Genomic DNA, 16938 nt, shown 5'->3' on the forward strand with positions numbered 1-16938 from the left:
AACTCTCCCCTGCCCAGCTGCAGGGCTGTCCCTCTGTAACTCTCCCCTGCCCAGCTGCAGGGCTGACCCTCTGTAACTCTCCCCTGCCCAGCTGCAGGGCTGATCCTCTGTAACTCTCTCCTGCCCAGCTGCAGGGCTGTCCCTCTGTAACTCTCCCCTGCCCAGCTGCAGGGCTGACCCTCTGTAACTCTCTCCTGCCCAGCTGCAGGACTGACCCTCTGTAACTCTCCCCTGCCCAGCTGCAGGGCTGACCCTCTGTAACTCTCCCCTGCCCAGCTGCAGGGCTGACCCTCTGTAACTCTCCCCTGCCCAGCTGCAGGGCTGACCCTCTGTAACTCTCCCCTGCCCAGCTGCAGGGCTGACCCTCTGTAACTCTCCCCTGCCCAGCTGCAGGGCTGACCCTCTGTAACTCTCCCCTGCCCAGCTGCAGGGCTGACCCTCTGTAACTCTCCCCTGCCCAGCTGCAGGGCTGACCCTCTGTAACTCTATCCTGCCCAGCTGCTTGGCTGACCCTCTGTAACTCTATCCTGCCCAGCTGCCTACCCTTTTACTTATCGCATTAAAGTGATTATAATGAACCATAGCGTTAACCATATAATGACAGTACTTTTCACAACGGTCCTGTGATAATAGTATATCCTGTAGCACCACAGATATACCTTTATGTCATACATAAATTGTCTTGAGAAGGTGCCAGGATTTTCGATTTCTTTACACCAGGAACATGACAGTGAGTTTTCCTTGTTTTCCCGCCTTCACAGTCCTCAGATCTTAACCCTATAAAGAATCTCTGAGACGAGGTAGAACTGGTTGTTCAGAGCATCTCCGCACCTTCATCTAATATGCAGCAACTGCAAGATCCTATCCTGGTGGCATGGGCCAGTATTCCCGGGGAACAATCTCAGCACCTTGTACAATCTATAACGTCATTAATTGCTGAGGTTCTGAAGGGGAAAGCAGATCCTACGCGCTACTAGATGGGTGTCTCTAGTAATGTGACCATTCAGTGTATGTTTTATATCTGGTGGAGATCAGGGCTGTTGAGTCGATAAGCCAAACCTCCGACTCCTCAATTTCCATGTCACCGACTCCGACTCCCTCATACATGGTTCATATTTAAGTGATAAATTTAAAAAAGTCTAGATCCTTCGATCAGGAATAGGACAGACATTTATAGGACATTTCATAACTTTCCCAAATTCTTATGACAAAAATATTTCCCACAAACTGCATTGAACTACTGTACCCAATTTATTATATATTTCAGGAGTTGGAGTCGGTCCATTTTATACCGACACCGACTCCGCAACTCCGACTCCACAGCCCTGGTGCAGATGACAGGATAAAGCTGATCATAGATATTGGATGTTGTCGGGATCTTTTCAAACGTCTCCACCTGTCTGTGACTTTTACAATATTTCTTTCAGGGTGAAGATCTGCCCCATATTAATAATACAGAGACATATGTGAGGGGCGATGAGCGGTGTAAAGAGGAGATTCCTACAGATAACCGCACAGGTGAGTAGTGACCACTAAATGCAGAGAAGTCACAGGATCTAATCAGTCACTGACTTGTAGAGTAACTTTAGCTGTTCGGGTTTTTTTCGGTTGTGTTCACATGAAACTTTTGTTGTGGATTTAGGGGCTGATTCATTATGGGGTTACCCGGGATTCTTTTTTTTTTATTATTTCATTTTTACAATGAGCTAAGAACTATCACACAGGTAGTTGCTTCCTACCTACCTTTTAAGCCTGTTACCGATCTCTACCGACCCAGAGCGGTCACAGACCGCTTTTACTTGGTGACTCAGCTTCTCCTCCACTCGGCTGTTTTGATAGGGCGTGACTGCTGATGTTATGCTGATTGATAATTTAACTGCGGGAAGCCGTCTGTCAATCACCATGATATCGGAAGTCATACCTTATCGACAAAGCAGCCTGGAAGAAGAAGAGCTGCTCGCTCACATGGAACCGCTGAATCACCGGCCGGAGCGGTCAGTGACCACTCTGACCCAGCGTCAAATGCAGCAGGCAGGTAATTTCCTCTGTTAGTAAATACCTGTCTGTTTAGTTTTTAGGCCCATAGTGAAAAAAAAGTTAGTCTCGCACAATCTCCTCAAGATTGACACTGTGCACACCAGTCTTTAATGAGTGGGGGCGGTGGGGTAAGTAATGCTGAATTCATTCAGACGCGCACACACTACTTCTCCGTGGTGAACACCTCTGTGCGCCTCGACAGAAATGGTACCCAAGTTAAGGACGGACCGGAGCAACATTTCTGATGGGTGTAAATTATGCCCCTAGTGATGAATTTGGCAGGCACCACAAGCCCCATTCATGCCCCACCCCCTTTGGCGGACTTAGACTGGCATCTAACTGAAATATAACTTATTTAGGCCTTGTATTCCTCAGTGTACACAAGGTTCTCTAGTACTTAACTGAGCGCCATTGTATGTACATGATCACTTCTGCACTACCTCACCACCTGCCAATTGTCTAGAGGCCTCCTCACTAAAGCCACGTCACATATGTGCCACTTTTCCATCAAGGAAAGATACATTAGAAGTGACAAAGTGTCTCTGTACAGTGTATAGGTGTCATGTACATTGCACAGACTGGGAAAGACAGGTGCCATGTGTGAACACCATGCAGGGGCAGATACTGACAGAAGAGGTCCCTGTGCAGACAATATATGGGCCCTTTGCAGTCCAGTAGCTCAACATAATGCACAGTTCCCCCTGCTTAATGGGCCCTCTTACTTCTTGGGCCCCTGTGCGGTTGCACCAATGACACCGTCCATACAGCTGCATTCACGGTCCATACAGCTGCATTCACGGTCCATACAGCTGCATTCACTGTCCATACAGCTGCATTCACTTGTCCATACAGCTGCATTCACTTGTCCATACAGCTGCATTCACTTGTCCATACAGCTGCATTCACTGTCCATACAGCTGCGTTCACTGTCCATACAGCTGCGTTCACTGTCCATACAGCTGCGTTCACTGTCCATACAGCTGCGTTCACTGTCCATACAGCTGCGTTCACTGTCCATACAGCTGCGTTCACTGTCCATACAGCTGCGTTCACGGTCCATACAGCTGCTTTCACGGTCCATACAGCTGCTTTCACGGTCCATACAGCTGCTTTCACGGTCCATACAGCTGCTTTCACGGTCCATACAGCTGCTTTCACGGTCCATACAGCTGCTTTCACGGTCCATACAGCTGCTTTCACGGTCCATACAGCTGCTTTCACGGTCCATACAGCTGCTTTCACGGTCCATACAGCTGCCTTCACGGTCCATACAGCTGCCTTCACGGTCCATACAGCTGCCTTCACGGTCCATACAGCTGCCTTCACGGTCCATACAGCTGCCTTCACGGTCCATACAGCTGCCTTCACGGTCCATACAGCTGCCTTCACGGTCCATACAGCTGCCTTCACGGTCCATACAGCTGCCTTCACGGTCCATACAGCTGCCTTCACGGTCCATACAGCGGCCTTCACGGTCCATACAGCTGCCTTCACGGTCCATACAGCTGCACCTTTTTTTTTTTTTTTTAAGATATCTGATATTACAAGAATAGTTGCGTATGTACGTAAATACAGGTATATAGTATTTGCTCTTTTTTTAACCCATGTCACTGCAAGCCTGTTTGGTGTTTTTTCAGTATAAAAAGGTAGCAGCCCTAAAGACCATCACACCTTAGATCAACATCAGCTGAACCTGACAATATCAGAAGGCTCAGCTGACAGTCTAATGCATACATGTCAAACTCTGGCCCATGGGACAAATCTGGCTGGCAGGTTTTATTTGGCCCGTGACACCAGAACCACCACCCCTATGTGGGGCCCATAATACTGTATGGAGGACTATGTGGGGGCCCATAATACTGTATGGGGGACTATGTGGGGGCCCATAATACTGTATGGGGGACTATGTGGGGGCCCATAATACTGTATGGGGGACTATGTGGGGGCCCATAATACTGTATGGGGGACTATGTGGGGGCCCATAATACTGTATGGAGGACTATGTGGGGGCCCATAATACTGTATGGAGGACTATGTGGGGGCCCATAATACTGTATGGAGGACTATGTGGGGGCCCATAATACTGTATGGGGGACTATGTGGGGGCCCATAATACTGTATGGGGGACTATGTGGGGGCCCATAATACTGTATGGGGGACTATGTGGGGGCCCATAATACTGTATGGGGGACTATGTGGGGGCCCATAATACTGTATGGAGGACTATGTGGGGGCCCATAATACTGTATGGAGGACTATGTGGGGGCCCATAATACTGTATGGAGGACTATGTGGGGGCCCATAATACTGTATGGAGGACTATGTGGGGGCCCATAATACTGTATGGAGGACTATGTGGGGGCCCATAATACTGTGTGGAGGACTATGTGGGGGCCCATAATACTGTGTGGAGGACTATGTGGGGGCCCATAATACTGTGTGGAGGACTATGTGGGGGCCCATAATACTGTGTGGAGGACTATGTGGGGGCCCATAATACTGTGTGGAGGACTATGTGGGGGCCCATAATACTGTGTGGAGGACTATGTGGGGGCCCATAATACTGTGTGGAGGACTATGTGGGGGCCCATAATACTGTGTGGAGGACTATGTGGGGGCCCATAATACTGTGTGGAGGACTATGTGGGGGCCCATAATACTGTGTGGAGGACTATGTGGGGGCCCATAATACTGTGTGGAGGACTATGTGGGGGCCCATAATACTGTGTGGAGGACTATGTGGGGGCCCATAATACTGTGTGGAGGACTATGTGGGGGCCCATAATACTGTGTGGAGGACTATGTGGGGGCCCATAATACTGTATGGAGGACTATGTGGGGGCCCATAATACTGTATGGAGGACTATGTGGGGGCCCATAATACTGTATGGAGGACTATGTGGGGGCCCACAATACTGCGTGGAGGACTATGTGGGGGCCCACAATACTGCGTGGAGGACTATGGGGGGGCCCACAATACTGCGTGGAGGACTATGGGGGGGCGCACAATACTGCGTGGAGGACTATGGGGGGGCGCACAATACTGCGTGGAGGACTATGGGGGGGCGCACAATACTGCGTGGAGGACTATGGGGGGGCGCACAATACTGCGTGGAGGACTATGGGGGGGCCCACAATACTGCGTGGAGGACTATGGGGGGGGCCCACAATACTGCGTGGAGGACTATGGGGGGGCCCACAATACTGCGTGGAGGACTATGGGGGGGCCCACAATACTGCGTGGAGGACTATGGGGGGGGCCCACAATACTGCGTGGAGGACTATGGGGGGGGCCCACAATACTGCGTGGAGGACTATGGGGGGGGCCCACAATACTGCGTGGAGGACTATGGGGGGGGCCCACAATACTGCGTGGAGGACTATGGGGGGGGCCCACAATACTGCGTGGAGGACTATGGGGGGGGCCCACAATACTGCGTGGAGGACTATGGGGGGGGCCCACAATACTGCGTGGAGGACTATGGGGGGGGCCCACAATACTGCGTGGAGGACTATGGGGGGGGCCCACAATACTGCGTGGAGGACTATGGGGGGGGCCCACAATACTGTGTGGAGGACTATGGGGGGGGCCCACAATACTGTGTGGAGGACTATGGGGGGGGCCCACAATACTGTGTGGAGGACTATGGGGGGGGCCCACAATACTGTGTGGAGGACTATGGGGGGGGCCCACAATACTGTGTGGAGGACTATGGGGGGGGCCCACAATACTGTGTGGAGGACTATGGGGGGGGCCCACAATACTGTGTGGAGGACTATGGGGGGGGCCCACAATACTGTGTGGAGGACTATGGGGGGGGCCCACAATACTGTGTGGAGGACTATGGGGGGGGGCCCACAATACTGTGTGGAGGACTATGGGGGGGGCCCACAATACTGTGTGGAGGACTATGGGGGGGGCCCACAATACTGTGTGGAGGACTATGGGGGGGGCCCACAATACTGTGTGGAGGACTATGGGGGGGGCCCACAATACTGTGTGGAGGACTATGGGGGGGGCCCACAATACTGTGTGGAGGACTATGGGGGGGGCCCACAATACTGTGTGGAGGACTATGGGGGGGCCCACAATACTGTGTGGAGGACTATGGGGGGGGCCCACAATACTGTGTGGAGGACTATGGGGGGGGCCCACAATACTGTGTGGAGGACTATGGGGGGGGCCCACAATACTGTGTGGAGGACTATGGGGGGGGGCCACAATACTGTATAGTGGAGGACTATGGGGGGGGGCCACAATACTGTATAGTGGAGGACTATGGGGGGGCCCCACAATACTGTATAGTGGAGGACTATGGGGGGGCCCCACAATACTGTATAGTGGAGGACTATGGGGGGGCCCCACAATACTGTATAGTGGAGGACTATGGGGGGGCCCCACAATACTGTATAGTGGAGGACTATGGGGGGGCCCCACAATACTGTATAGTGGAGGACTATGGGGGGGCCCCACAATACTGTATAGTGGAGGACTATGGGGGGGCCCCACAATACTGTATAGTGGAGGACTATGGGGGGGCCCCACAATACTGTATAGTGGAGGACTATGGGGGGGCCCACAATGCTGTATAGTGGAGGACTATGGGGGGGCCCACAATGCTGTATACTGGAGGACTATGGGGGGGCCCACAATACTGTATACTGGTTGACCCTCAACTTTGTCCAAGTCTTTCATTTTGGCCCTCTGTGTGTTTGAATTTGACATCCCTGGTCTAATGTGTATGGAGGCTTTCCAGATCTCCCCCAACCTATGATGTGAGAGAGATAATCATCCGGCATGTCGGATTTTACACTCCTTTTGTTCTCTAGAGCAGTGATTTTCAACCTTTTTTGAGCCGCAGCACACTTTTTATACTTAGAAAATCCTGGGGCACACCACCAACCAAAATAGCACAAAATGACACTAAAACAGTCATATTATACATATAGTTAATAATATAGATTCTAAATTTATTTTACTCACTCAGTGTGAAACCTGGGCCTGTTTCGATAAACACAAAAAGGATATCCTGGCAGGAATGGTGGAAAGACACACACGAAGCTCTTCCTCAACAGTTCTCAGTTTCTCCCTGTTTTTAGTTTTTATCGCAGTCAAGCTTGAGAAGCCCAGCTCACATAGATATGTGGTTGAAAATGGGAGCAATGTCAAAATAGCTTTGTTGGCCAGAATGGGGAACTCCTTGGCAACAGATAACCAAAAACTGTCCAAAGGAAGATCAGCAAACTTTAGCTTTAAACCGCGATCTTGCTTCAGTTCAACGAGTTCCTCTTGCTCCTTTAAAGTCATGTCCTTTCCAGCAACGGATAATGAGCTGTATGGGTCCCTAACCCAGTCAAGGCATTCTGTGAAGGCTGAAGAGAAATAGAACGATAACTTCTCCTCAAGAGTTTTCAAATGTCTGCCAATCGCTTCGCACATTGCAGCAGTATTGTCATCATGCAGTTTCTTGGTGAGTGGGAACATCTGAAGCTTGCCACCCTGCACATGTTGTTGCCAGAGCTGCACCTTTAAACGGAATCCGTTCATTTTATCAGTGCTTGTAAGCAGGTTTTCATTTCGACCTTGCATCCGTGTGTTTAGTTCATTCAGATGTTGAAATATATCAGCCAGGTATGCCAGCTTTGCACACCACTCATCACTTGCAAGCAGCTTTGAATAATAGGACCTCTCGTTTGTAAGAAATATTTTAAGTTCCTCTCGCAACTCATACAGCACTTTGCCGCGTGACAGCCACCTGACCTCCGTGTGGAGCAATAAGATTTTATGTTCCGCTCCCATTTCTGTACACAAAGACGCAAATAAGCGACATCTCAAAGGTCGCGTCTTCACAAAGTTCACTATGCGCACAACATCATCCAACACAGGAGCTAGATCTGCTGGTAAGGTCTTTGCAACGAGGGCCTCACGGTGCAAGAAACAGTGGGTAGCAAGAACATCTGGGTTTCTTTCTTTAACCCTACTTACAAAGCCTTTGATGCGCCCGACCATGGCTGCGGCTCCATCAGTGCAGACACCTGTGCAGTTTTCCCATGTAAGTCCACTTTTATCAAGATATTCCGATGTGACTTGGAATATTGCCTCTCCTGTTGATTTTTCTGTCAGTGCCTTGCAAAATAGGAAGTTTTCTCTAATGGCTTCACCATCCACAAAACGCACATTGGCCAACAACTGACAATGTCCACTGATATCCGTCGACTCATCAAGTTGCAAGGCAAATTTCTTACTGATGCGCACCTTTTCCAAAACAACTGTTTCAATGTCCGCAGACAAGTCATCAATCCGTCTGGCAATTGTGTTATCAGAGAGAGGCACTTTAGCTATCTCTTTAGCTGCTTCAGGGCCAAGCATCTCATTTACAATAGCTTTACAAGCTGGTAGTATTAATGTTTCTGCCACAGTGTGGGACTTTTTTGATTTAGCTATGAGTTCAGCAACAAGGTAGCTAGCTTTGAGGGCTCTCTCATTTACCTTTGTGCTTTTTCTCAAAAAAGTTGCCCCTTTCTCATTGTTTGTACGTAAGCGTACAAAATACTCCATCGGTTTATTTTGAACGGAAGGGTGTTTCGTTTGGAGATGGAGCTTAAGTTTGCTTGGCACCATAGCGCTATTGGAAAGCTTCTCACCACACACCAAGCACAGTGGTGTTGGTGCTGTCGCATCCCCAGTGGAAGTAAATCCAAATGAAAGATAGCTTTCACTGTATTGCCTTGAGCTCACCGTCTTGTCTTTTTTCTTTTGTCGAACTCTCATACTAGGGCCTTCATTTGGGTTAGAATTGTGTCCAGGGTCCTGTTCGGCATTTGCCTTTTCCATTCTCAAATACTTCTCCATCACTGCTGAGATAGTGTGCGCAGCCACACACTAAAATAGAAGAGTATTACATTATCTGCCACACTTAAAGGACCTCTGCTAGGCATATTTCATTCCTGAGGGCTTAAAAAGCAGCTCTCGTGATGACAAGAAGCTGATTTAAACCCCCCAAGAGTGAACTTCGCGAGAGCTGTATGTGTGTGATAATAACTTATATTACTACGGTCTGCATTTCCTGCTTGAATTGACACTAGTGACGTAGCACTCAGCTTTCTCTATAAGTAGAATAGAGCTGGCTGCCAAGTGCTACGCCACTAGTCAATTCAAGCAGGACATGACTGCTGAAGAACGGTACTAATATTATTTATTATTCCGTACATACAACTCTCACGGAGTTCACTCTTGGGGGTTTTAAATCAGCTTCTTACCACCACAAGAGCTACTTTTTTTGCCCTCAAGAGTGAAATATGCCTGGCAGAGGTCCTTTCAATAAATTATTTATTTTAAAAAAGTGAAATAAAAAAGGATAACCCCCTCATATATTCAATCCCATGTAACCTCATAAATACAGTCCCACGTATATGAGCACATGATTATCAGCATCATATACTGTGGTGATGTACACTGTACAGCGCCACAGTATATGGTGCTGATTATTATGTGGCTCATATACTGCAATATAAAGGGGTACAATGAGAAGTACTATGGCCATGAGGCCAGAGTACAAGTGCCAGCTCATATACTCAGCATATGAGCTGGTACTTGTAGTACTCCAGCCTCATGACTATAGTATTTCTCATTTTACATTTCTCATTGTTATATGCAGTATACTGCTGGAGTACTAAAAGTACCAGCTCATATGCTGAGTATTCTGCCAACAGTTCATATACTCAGGCAAAAGCTCATATAGTCAGCATTATTGGCGGGCATTACCTTGGCGGCGGGCAAATGCGAGAGTCTCTCCGCTCTCAGGATGACGCGCCGGCCTCGGTGACGTCATTAAGTCGCGCGAGGTTCAAAGCTTGCGCATGTGTTATTGTACACGTCTTCTACATTGTAAGAAGGCGTGACTGCGCATCGAGCGCATTGCCGGGAAACAAAACACAGGGGGCACCATAGTTTGGGGAACTTTCCCCGCGGCACACCCGACCATGTGAGTGTGCCGCGGAACACTGGTTGAAAATCACTGCTCTAGAGAAAAGCCGGCACCAAAGATGTCTAATAGTGACTCTCTTATAGAGAACAGAGAGCAGCAGAGCGAGTGCTCTAGTTTATGGGAGAGATGGCGGTCAGCTGAACTATTGGCCAAACCATCATTCAGCCAACAGCAAACTAAAGTGTTTGAGGGTTCAATGTTCACAAAAAAAATTGTCTTATTTATTCGGTTGCCCATGACAGCACCACGTGAGAGAGAGGATCCGCCCATCAAGGACAGGAAACCTACAGGTTAAAAAGGGCGGCCCTCTCCTCCCGCCTCAGTTTAGGTTTCCTGTCCATGATGGGGGACCTTGCAGGCTTACCTGCAGAAGATGGACTCCTATCCCAGAGAGGGCCACAGCAGGTGGTTGGAGCCGGTCCGTCCCGGTCCTCTGGAGACGCCACGGCAGGGCTCATGGGGGCGCCTCCGTGAGCGTTGCGGCGGGCGCGACATCGCCTCACGGGGAGGTAGATGTCCGCCAGGTGTGGGGCCGCTAGCGGGCTCCCCCCCCCCCCCCCCCCCCGCTACAACTTGCAGGAGATCCAGGTCGCGCCGGCGGCGCACGTGACGGGCGCGACCTTCTGACGTGACTTCCGGTGCGCCGGGCAGGAAGCCCTCTGATGTCACCGGAAGGGGCGGGGCTCGTTTGAATTTTTGGCGCAAGCAGCTGAACGCCGGGGGATTGAGGACCTGGCGGCGAGGAGCCCAACTGGATCCCACCTGGACCTGGGGAGGAAGACCAAGGAGCAGGTAACGCCCTCCTGGGAAAAAAAAAAAAAAAAAGGAAACACACACCCACACATGGTACCGGTATGGCCAGTATATAAAGGGTCTGGTAACATACAGAGGTGCTTCCCAGCCCATTCTTACATTATAAGCTATGGAAGATTCACAGGAGCTGTCACCTAGGCAACAACATCTGCTGCAGGAGCAGCCCTCTGGGGAGCCCTCACAACTAGTGGCGCAGCGTCATTCCCGGCTAGGGTCTGGTCGTACAGCTAGAAGAGCTACCACTAAGAGCAGGAAGGACGGTCCGGTGCGGCGTGATTCCTCGCCATGCATGCTGGATTCTTCTGCTTCTACGGTACCGAAGGTTCTGTGGGGTGAGTGGAATCTTCGTGAAAGTTCTACTAATGTTTCCTCCTTCTTTCTATCTATGACTTTCTTTTAGAGCAAGAAATGTTCCTCGAAGTCCAAGCACAGAAAGTGTGCCTTATGCAGCTGTCCGCTCCCTGATTCATATAGCAAAAGGTTATGTCAGCTTTGTATCAGCAAAATGATATCGGAGGAGACCCCAGATTTTTCCCTAGGCCTAAGAACTTTAATAAGGGAAGAAATAGGCAAAGCATTGCAAGGTTCAGAGTCTGGGCATATTCCTCAAGAAACCCAGCTGGGTTCAGACTCTGAGCTATCGGTCGCTTCCTCCTCCGCCTTCTCTTCCTCTGATAGTGAGCAAGATAGACAGTGCTTCCCCCTGAAGGAGGTCGATGCCCTAGTAAAAGCCGTCCGATCTACAATGGGGATAGTGGACTCGAGGGTAGAGAAGTCAGCTGAGGATGTTATGTTTGGTGGTCTGGGGCTAAAGAAGAGAAGGGTCTTTCCAGTAAATTCAAAGGTGAAAGACCTCATTGATAAGGAGTGGAGAAAGCCTGACAAGAAGGGTAGTGTTCCTCCATCCTTTAAAAGGAAATATCCGTTTGAGGATGCTATGTGTTCCTCCTGGTTAAAAGCACCCAAGCTGGATGTTGCTGTTACCAAAGCAGCGAAAAGAACTTCCCTCCCGTTCGATGATATGGGTGCATTGAGAGATCCCCTAGACAGACGGGCTGATACTTTCCTGAAAGGGGCATGGGAGACAGCTGCGGGAGCACTGAGACCAACAATAGCAGCTACCTGTACCTCCAGAGCCCTGATGGTGTGGCTTGAACAGCTAGACAGTCAGTTGAAGGATGGGACTTCTAGGAAAGACATTATTTCTTCCCTTCCACTGGTTCAGGGGGCGGCAGCTTTTCTTACTGATGCATCTGTGGACTCTGTGAGGTTGGCAGCAAAGTCCGCAGCACTGTCAAATGCGGCTCGGCGAGCCTTGTGGATTAAAAGCTGGCCAGGGGATTTACAGCCTAAGTCCAGACTGTGTACAATCCCGTGTGAAGGGGAATACCTCTTTGGTCAGACCATGGACGACTTATTGGAGAAAGCGGGGGACCCTAAGAAGGGTTTTCCATCAGTACCTCTACCCTCCTTTAAGAGATCGTTCCGGAAGAGGAAATTTTTCCGGAAGAGATATTTCAGGGAGCAAGACAAGTCTGATGAAAGAGGTTGAAAAGGTAGAGGTCTACTCTTTGGTCCGTCTCCAAAAATTGAGCAGAAGCCAGGGGATTCACAATCAGCCCAGGTGGGAGGGAGATTGTCATTTTTTGTCCCAGCTTGGGAACAGATTTCTCATAGTAATTGAATTTTGAGCCTGATTAAGTATGGTCTTAAATTTCAATTTAAAGCATTGCCTCACAAAAGGTTCATGGTTGTTCCCTCCAGTTCTTCCCCAGAATGCCAGGCTGCCCTCGTTTCGGAAGTACAAACCCTAATAAGAAAGCACGTCCTGATTGAGGTTCCGGAAGCTGAAAAGGGTCTTGGTTTCTACTCCCCGCTCTTCTTGATTCCGAAACCGGATGGAACTTTCAGGACAATTATAAATCTGAAATCCCTGAATAATTTCCTTAAAATACACACCTTTAAAATGGAGTCTTTAAAATCCGTAATAAAGTTACTTTTCCCCACTGCTATTTGGTAGTGCTCGATCTCAAAGATGCGTATTACCATATCCCAATTCATAGTAATTACCAGAAATACTTGAGGCTGGCCATTGAAATAGACGGGGTGGTTAAACACTTCCAATACACTGCACTCCCCTTCGGTTTAGCTATAGCCCCACGGGTTTTTACTAAAGTAATGGCGGAAGTTATGGCCCATATAAGAGAAAGGGACATTCTAATTATCCCTTACCTGGATGATGATCTGATAGTGGGGAATTCGTTGGTTCAGTGCGAGACCCACCTGCAGGAGACCATGTCGGTCTTAAAGAGCTTGGGGTGGTTTCTAAATTTAGAAAAGTCTAGACTATCTCCACTCAAGGTACAACAATATCTGGGGGTCATATTAGATTCCAGGAAACAGCTATGTTGTCTTCCAGAAGAAAAAATTGATAGAATCCGGGAGTTGGTAGCACAATGTATGCGTAAACCTTCTATGTCACTCCGTAAAGCCATGTCACTATTGGGAACCTTCACCTCCACCTTTCCTGCGGTTCGTTGGTCACAATTGCATTCAAGAGCCTTTCAGTGGGATGTGTTGTACAATAACGCAGCTTTAGAGGGGCATCTAGACCGTAAGTTTATTCTAGGTCCTCGTGCCATACGGTCCCTTCATTGGTGGTTACGACAAGACAATCTTGCTAAAGGGGTTCCCTGGGAATGTAGTCCAACTGCAGTCTTGTCCACTGATGCAAGTGCTACAGGTTGGGGAGCTCACTTTGAAGGGAAATTAGTGCAGGGAACCTGGTCAAGCAGTGAGCGACAGCTGTCATCAAATGTTAAGGAGCTTCTGGCAGTGCAGCATGCGTTCAACAAGTTCCTTATATATTTACAGGGCCAGCATGTCCGTATACTCTCGGACAATCAAGTCACGGTAGCTTACATAAACCACCAAGGGGGAACCCGCTCAAGAAACTTGATGAGGGTAGCGAACGCACTTCTGCTGAAAGCCGAAGATCACTGTCTCTCTCTTTCGGCTACTCATCTAAAAGGGAAGGAAAACATCACAGCGGATTTCCTCAGCCGTACTTTTGTAAAAGAGGGAGAGTGGTCCCTAAATGCACAAATATTCTCCAGAATCGTAGAAATGTGGGGCCTTCCGACTGTGGACTTATTCGCAACAAGAGCCTATCGGAAAGTGGGAAATTTTTGTTCCTTAAACCCCAGAGAAGGACCCCTGGCAGTGGACGCCTTCATGGTTCCCTGGAGATTTCCTCTGGCATATGCCTTCCCTCCCCTGATCCTGCTCCCAGCGGTGATAAGAAAGATCAGGGCAGACCAGGCCAGAGTGATACTCATATGCCCCTTTTGGCCCAAAAGACCGTGGTTCCCTTGTCTCCGGAACATGTCCATATCAGATCCCTGGGTTCTTCCGGAGATTCCGGGCCTCCTCACTCAAGGGCCACTTTCCCATCCTCCATCCCCGAGTCTACATTTGACGGCGTGGAATTTGAGAGGGTGTTATTAACCAACAAAGGATTCCCCGCAAATGTAGTGAATACTCTCCTGGCTAGCAGAAAACCTGTTACCACCCGTATTTATGCCAGGACCTGGAGAAAGTTTCTGTCTTTTGCAGAAGTTAAGGTGGAGTAGGGGCCCCCTATTGGGAAAATTCTGGAATTTCTGCAGCGGGGCTTAGAATTGGGTCTCACTACCAGTACCTTGAAAGTACAGGTGTCGGCGTTGGGAGCTTTATTGTCTTCCAATATTGCAGATAACTATTGGATAGCCCATTTTATAAAAGCTTCCTTTAGGGAAAGACCCATTACCAAAGTAAAGATGTCTCCCTGGGATTTGAATTTTGTCTTAGATGCCTTAATCAGTCCTCCTTTTGAGCCACTAGATTTAGTCTCCCCCAAAATTATTTTCCTAAAGACGGTCCTGTTAGTAGCCCTAACTTCAGCCAGGAGAGTTAGTGATCTACAGGCCCTTTCAATATGCCCTCCTTTTACGCAAATTCTGGACGATAGAATTATATTAAAACCTGATCCAGCCTTTCTTCCTAAAGTGTCCACTCGATTCCATAGAACCCAGGAAATAGTTCTCCTGACTTTTTGCTTCCCGCCCAAAAATCAAAAGGAGGAGAGACTTCACACTTTAGATGTTAGGAGGTGCGTACTAAAGTACTTAGAAGTATCACGTGGCTTTAGAAAGGATAAGTCCCTATTTGTATGCTATCAGGGGGCTAGAAAGGGTTGTAAGGCCTCAAAGGCTACAATCGCTAGATGGATCAAGGGGGCCATTTCCCTCGCATACTCAGGGGATAAAGAGATACCGGAGGGATTGAGGGCGCATTCTACCAGAGCGGTATCAACCTCCTGGGCGGAGAAGACAGGGCTTTCCATTGAGGAAATTTGTAAGGCTGCCACTTGGTCTTCTCCCTCTACTTTCTAAAGTCACTATAGATTGGATCTGGGTGGCTCTGCAGATCTCACTTTCGGGAGAAGGGTGCTTCAAGCTGTGGTCCCTCCCTAATTTCCTTCGTCTCTGTAATTCTCTCACGTGGTGCTGTCATGGGCGACCGAATAAAGCCTTAGTTACTTACCGGTAACGGGATTTTTCGGAGCCCATGACAGCACCTTTATATTCCCTCCCTTCACTGGTGTTGTGCACTCCCGTAGATTTGATTTCTTTTTGTGCACCCTTGCGGGAAATTGATGAAAAGTAATGTATTTAATGTGATTATGTTTTGTCATAACTAACCTTGGCGGTACTCTCATGCTCTGTTAACTAAACTGAGGCGGGAGGAGAGGGCCGCCCTTTTTAACCTGTAGGTTTCCTGTCCTTGATGGGCGGATCCTCTCTCTCACGTGGTGCTGTCATGGGCTCCGAAAAATCCCGTTACCGGTAAGTAACTAAGGCTTTTATCACACTTGCCCTCAGATGTTCGCCTCAAACCATGGAGAGAGGCTTTTAAAGGGAACCTGTCAAGTGATTAATGCTACCCAACCCACGCGCAGCATGAAACGCATCCTGACTGCACAATTGCAGACAGATATATATTATCCTCTGAAACATTGAAGACAATTATATACTTTAAAGAGACCTGTCAATCACCTGGTGCAGTGCTGGGAGAAGCCAGCCGGGTGTGAGCCCGATCTTCTAGTTATATTTTCTCTGAAACAATGCAGTTTTTATATACATAGCTACAATCAAGCAGCCAGGATGCGAATCATGTTGTATGTGGGTTGGGCAGCATGAACCTCCTGACAAGTTCCCTTTAACTTCTAGACATCAGCAATACATATAGGAGCAAATCAAAGCCGCAAAAATATATGAAACAGTAGTTTACCACTAGTGGTGGCAGATCAAGAGGCCACTATGGGGCCCTTTAGTTTAGCCTATGATATTAAGGTGCTTCACTAGAAGCATCTCCGACTCCCAGGTCACTGCTGTGAACAGTGTTGTCAGAGTATTACGCCACTTTTATGGACTCCCAATACATACAAAAACTAAGCCAAAATGGATTTTTCTGGAAAAAATGTTAAGGAACATCCTTTCCAGGGTAATGACTTGTATATAAGGCAAAAAAATGCTCCTCCACCCATTGGGCTATGTTCACATGTAGCGTTTTTGATGTGTTTTTTTAACTTTTGCATTGCTTTTCAACCGTGAAAAATACATTTTCCAGTAAATGTCATTTTAACATTTTACTACCTTATCTGTTCATGTGGTGTGTGAGACATGATCAGACACATCCTGTTTCCTTGTGAAGGAGGGACTTTGAAAGTCGCAAAGCCTATTTTTCCAGGGCCAGCAGTCGGCCCTCACTATTGTTAGAGGGACATCAGCCAGCTATGCTTTGTTGTTCCCATTATGTTCCTAGTCCTCATCTTCATCCTTGTCGTCCTCCTCTTCGTCCTTGTTTGTCGTCGTCCTCCTCCTCGTCGTCCTCCTTTTCGTCGTCCGCTTCCTCCTTTTCGTCGTCGTCTTTACCACCCAGTCCGCTTTGGGAGGAGATGAGGCTGTGCTGTGTAGCATCACCCTGTATGGTTCCTTGCTCCATCTCATCATGCTCCGCCTGCAATGCATCCTCTTCAGTTGTGAGCAGCGAGCGTTTC

The 16938-nt window shown here is 48.6% G+C and overlaps 1 protein-coding gene across 3 annotated transcripts in view; it reads left to right on the forward strand.

Moving 5' to 3' along the window:
* Positions 1-16938, forward strand: part of LOC141270723 (uncharacterized) — a 36243-nt gene that overhangs the window by 1202 nt on the left and 18103 nt on the right. For all 3 annotated transcript variants that reach the window (XM_073680818.1, XM_073680819.1, XM_073680820.1), the window contains exon 5: positions 1428-1518. In XM_073680818.1, the coding sequence (XP_073536919.1) occupies positions 1428-1518 (91 nt within the window). The remainder of the gene's footprint in view (positions 1-1427; positions 1519-16938) is intronic.

The sequence above is a fragment of the Phyllobates terribilis genome, unplaced genomic scaffold (assembly GCF_046119375.1).
Source record: "Phyllobates terribilis strain yellow unplaced genomic scaffold, ASM4611937v1 Scaffold_5__5_contigs__length_657084704, whole genome shotgun sequence".
Classification (NCBI taxonomy): Eukaryota; Metazoa; Chordata; class Amphibia; order Anura; family Dendrobatidae; genus Phyllobates; species Phyllobates terribilis.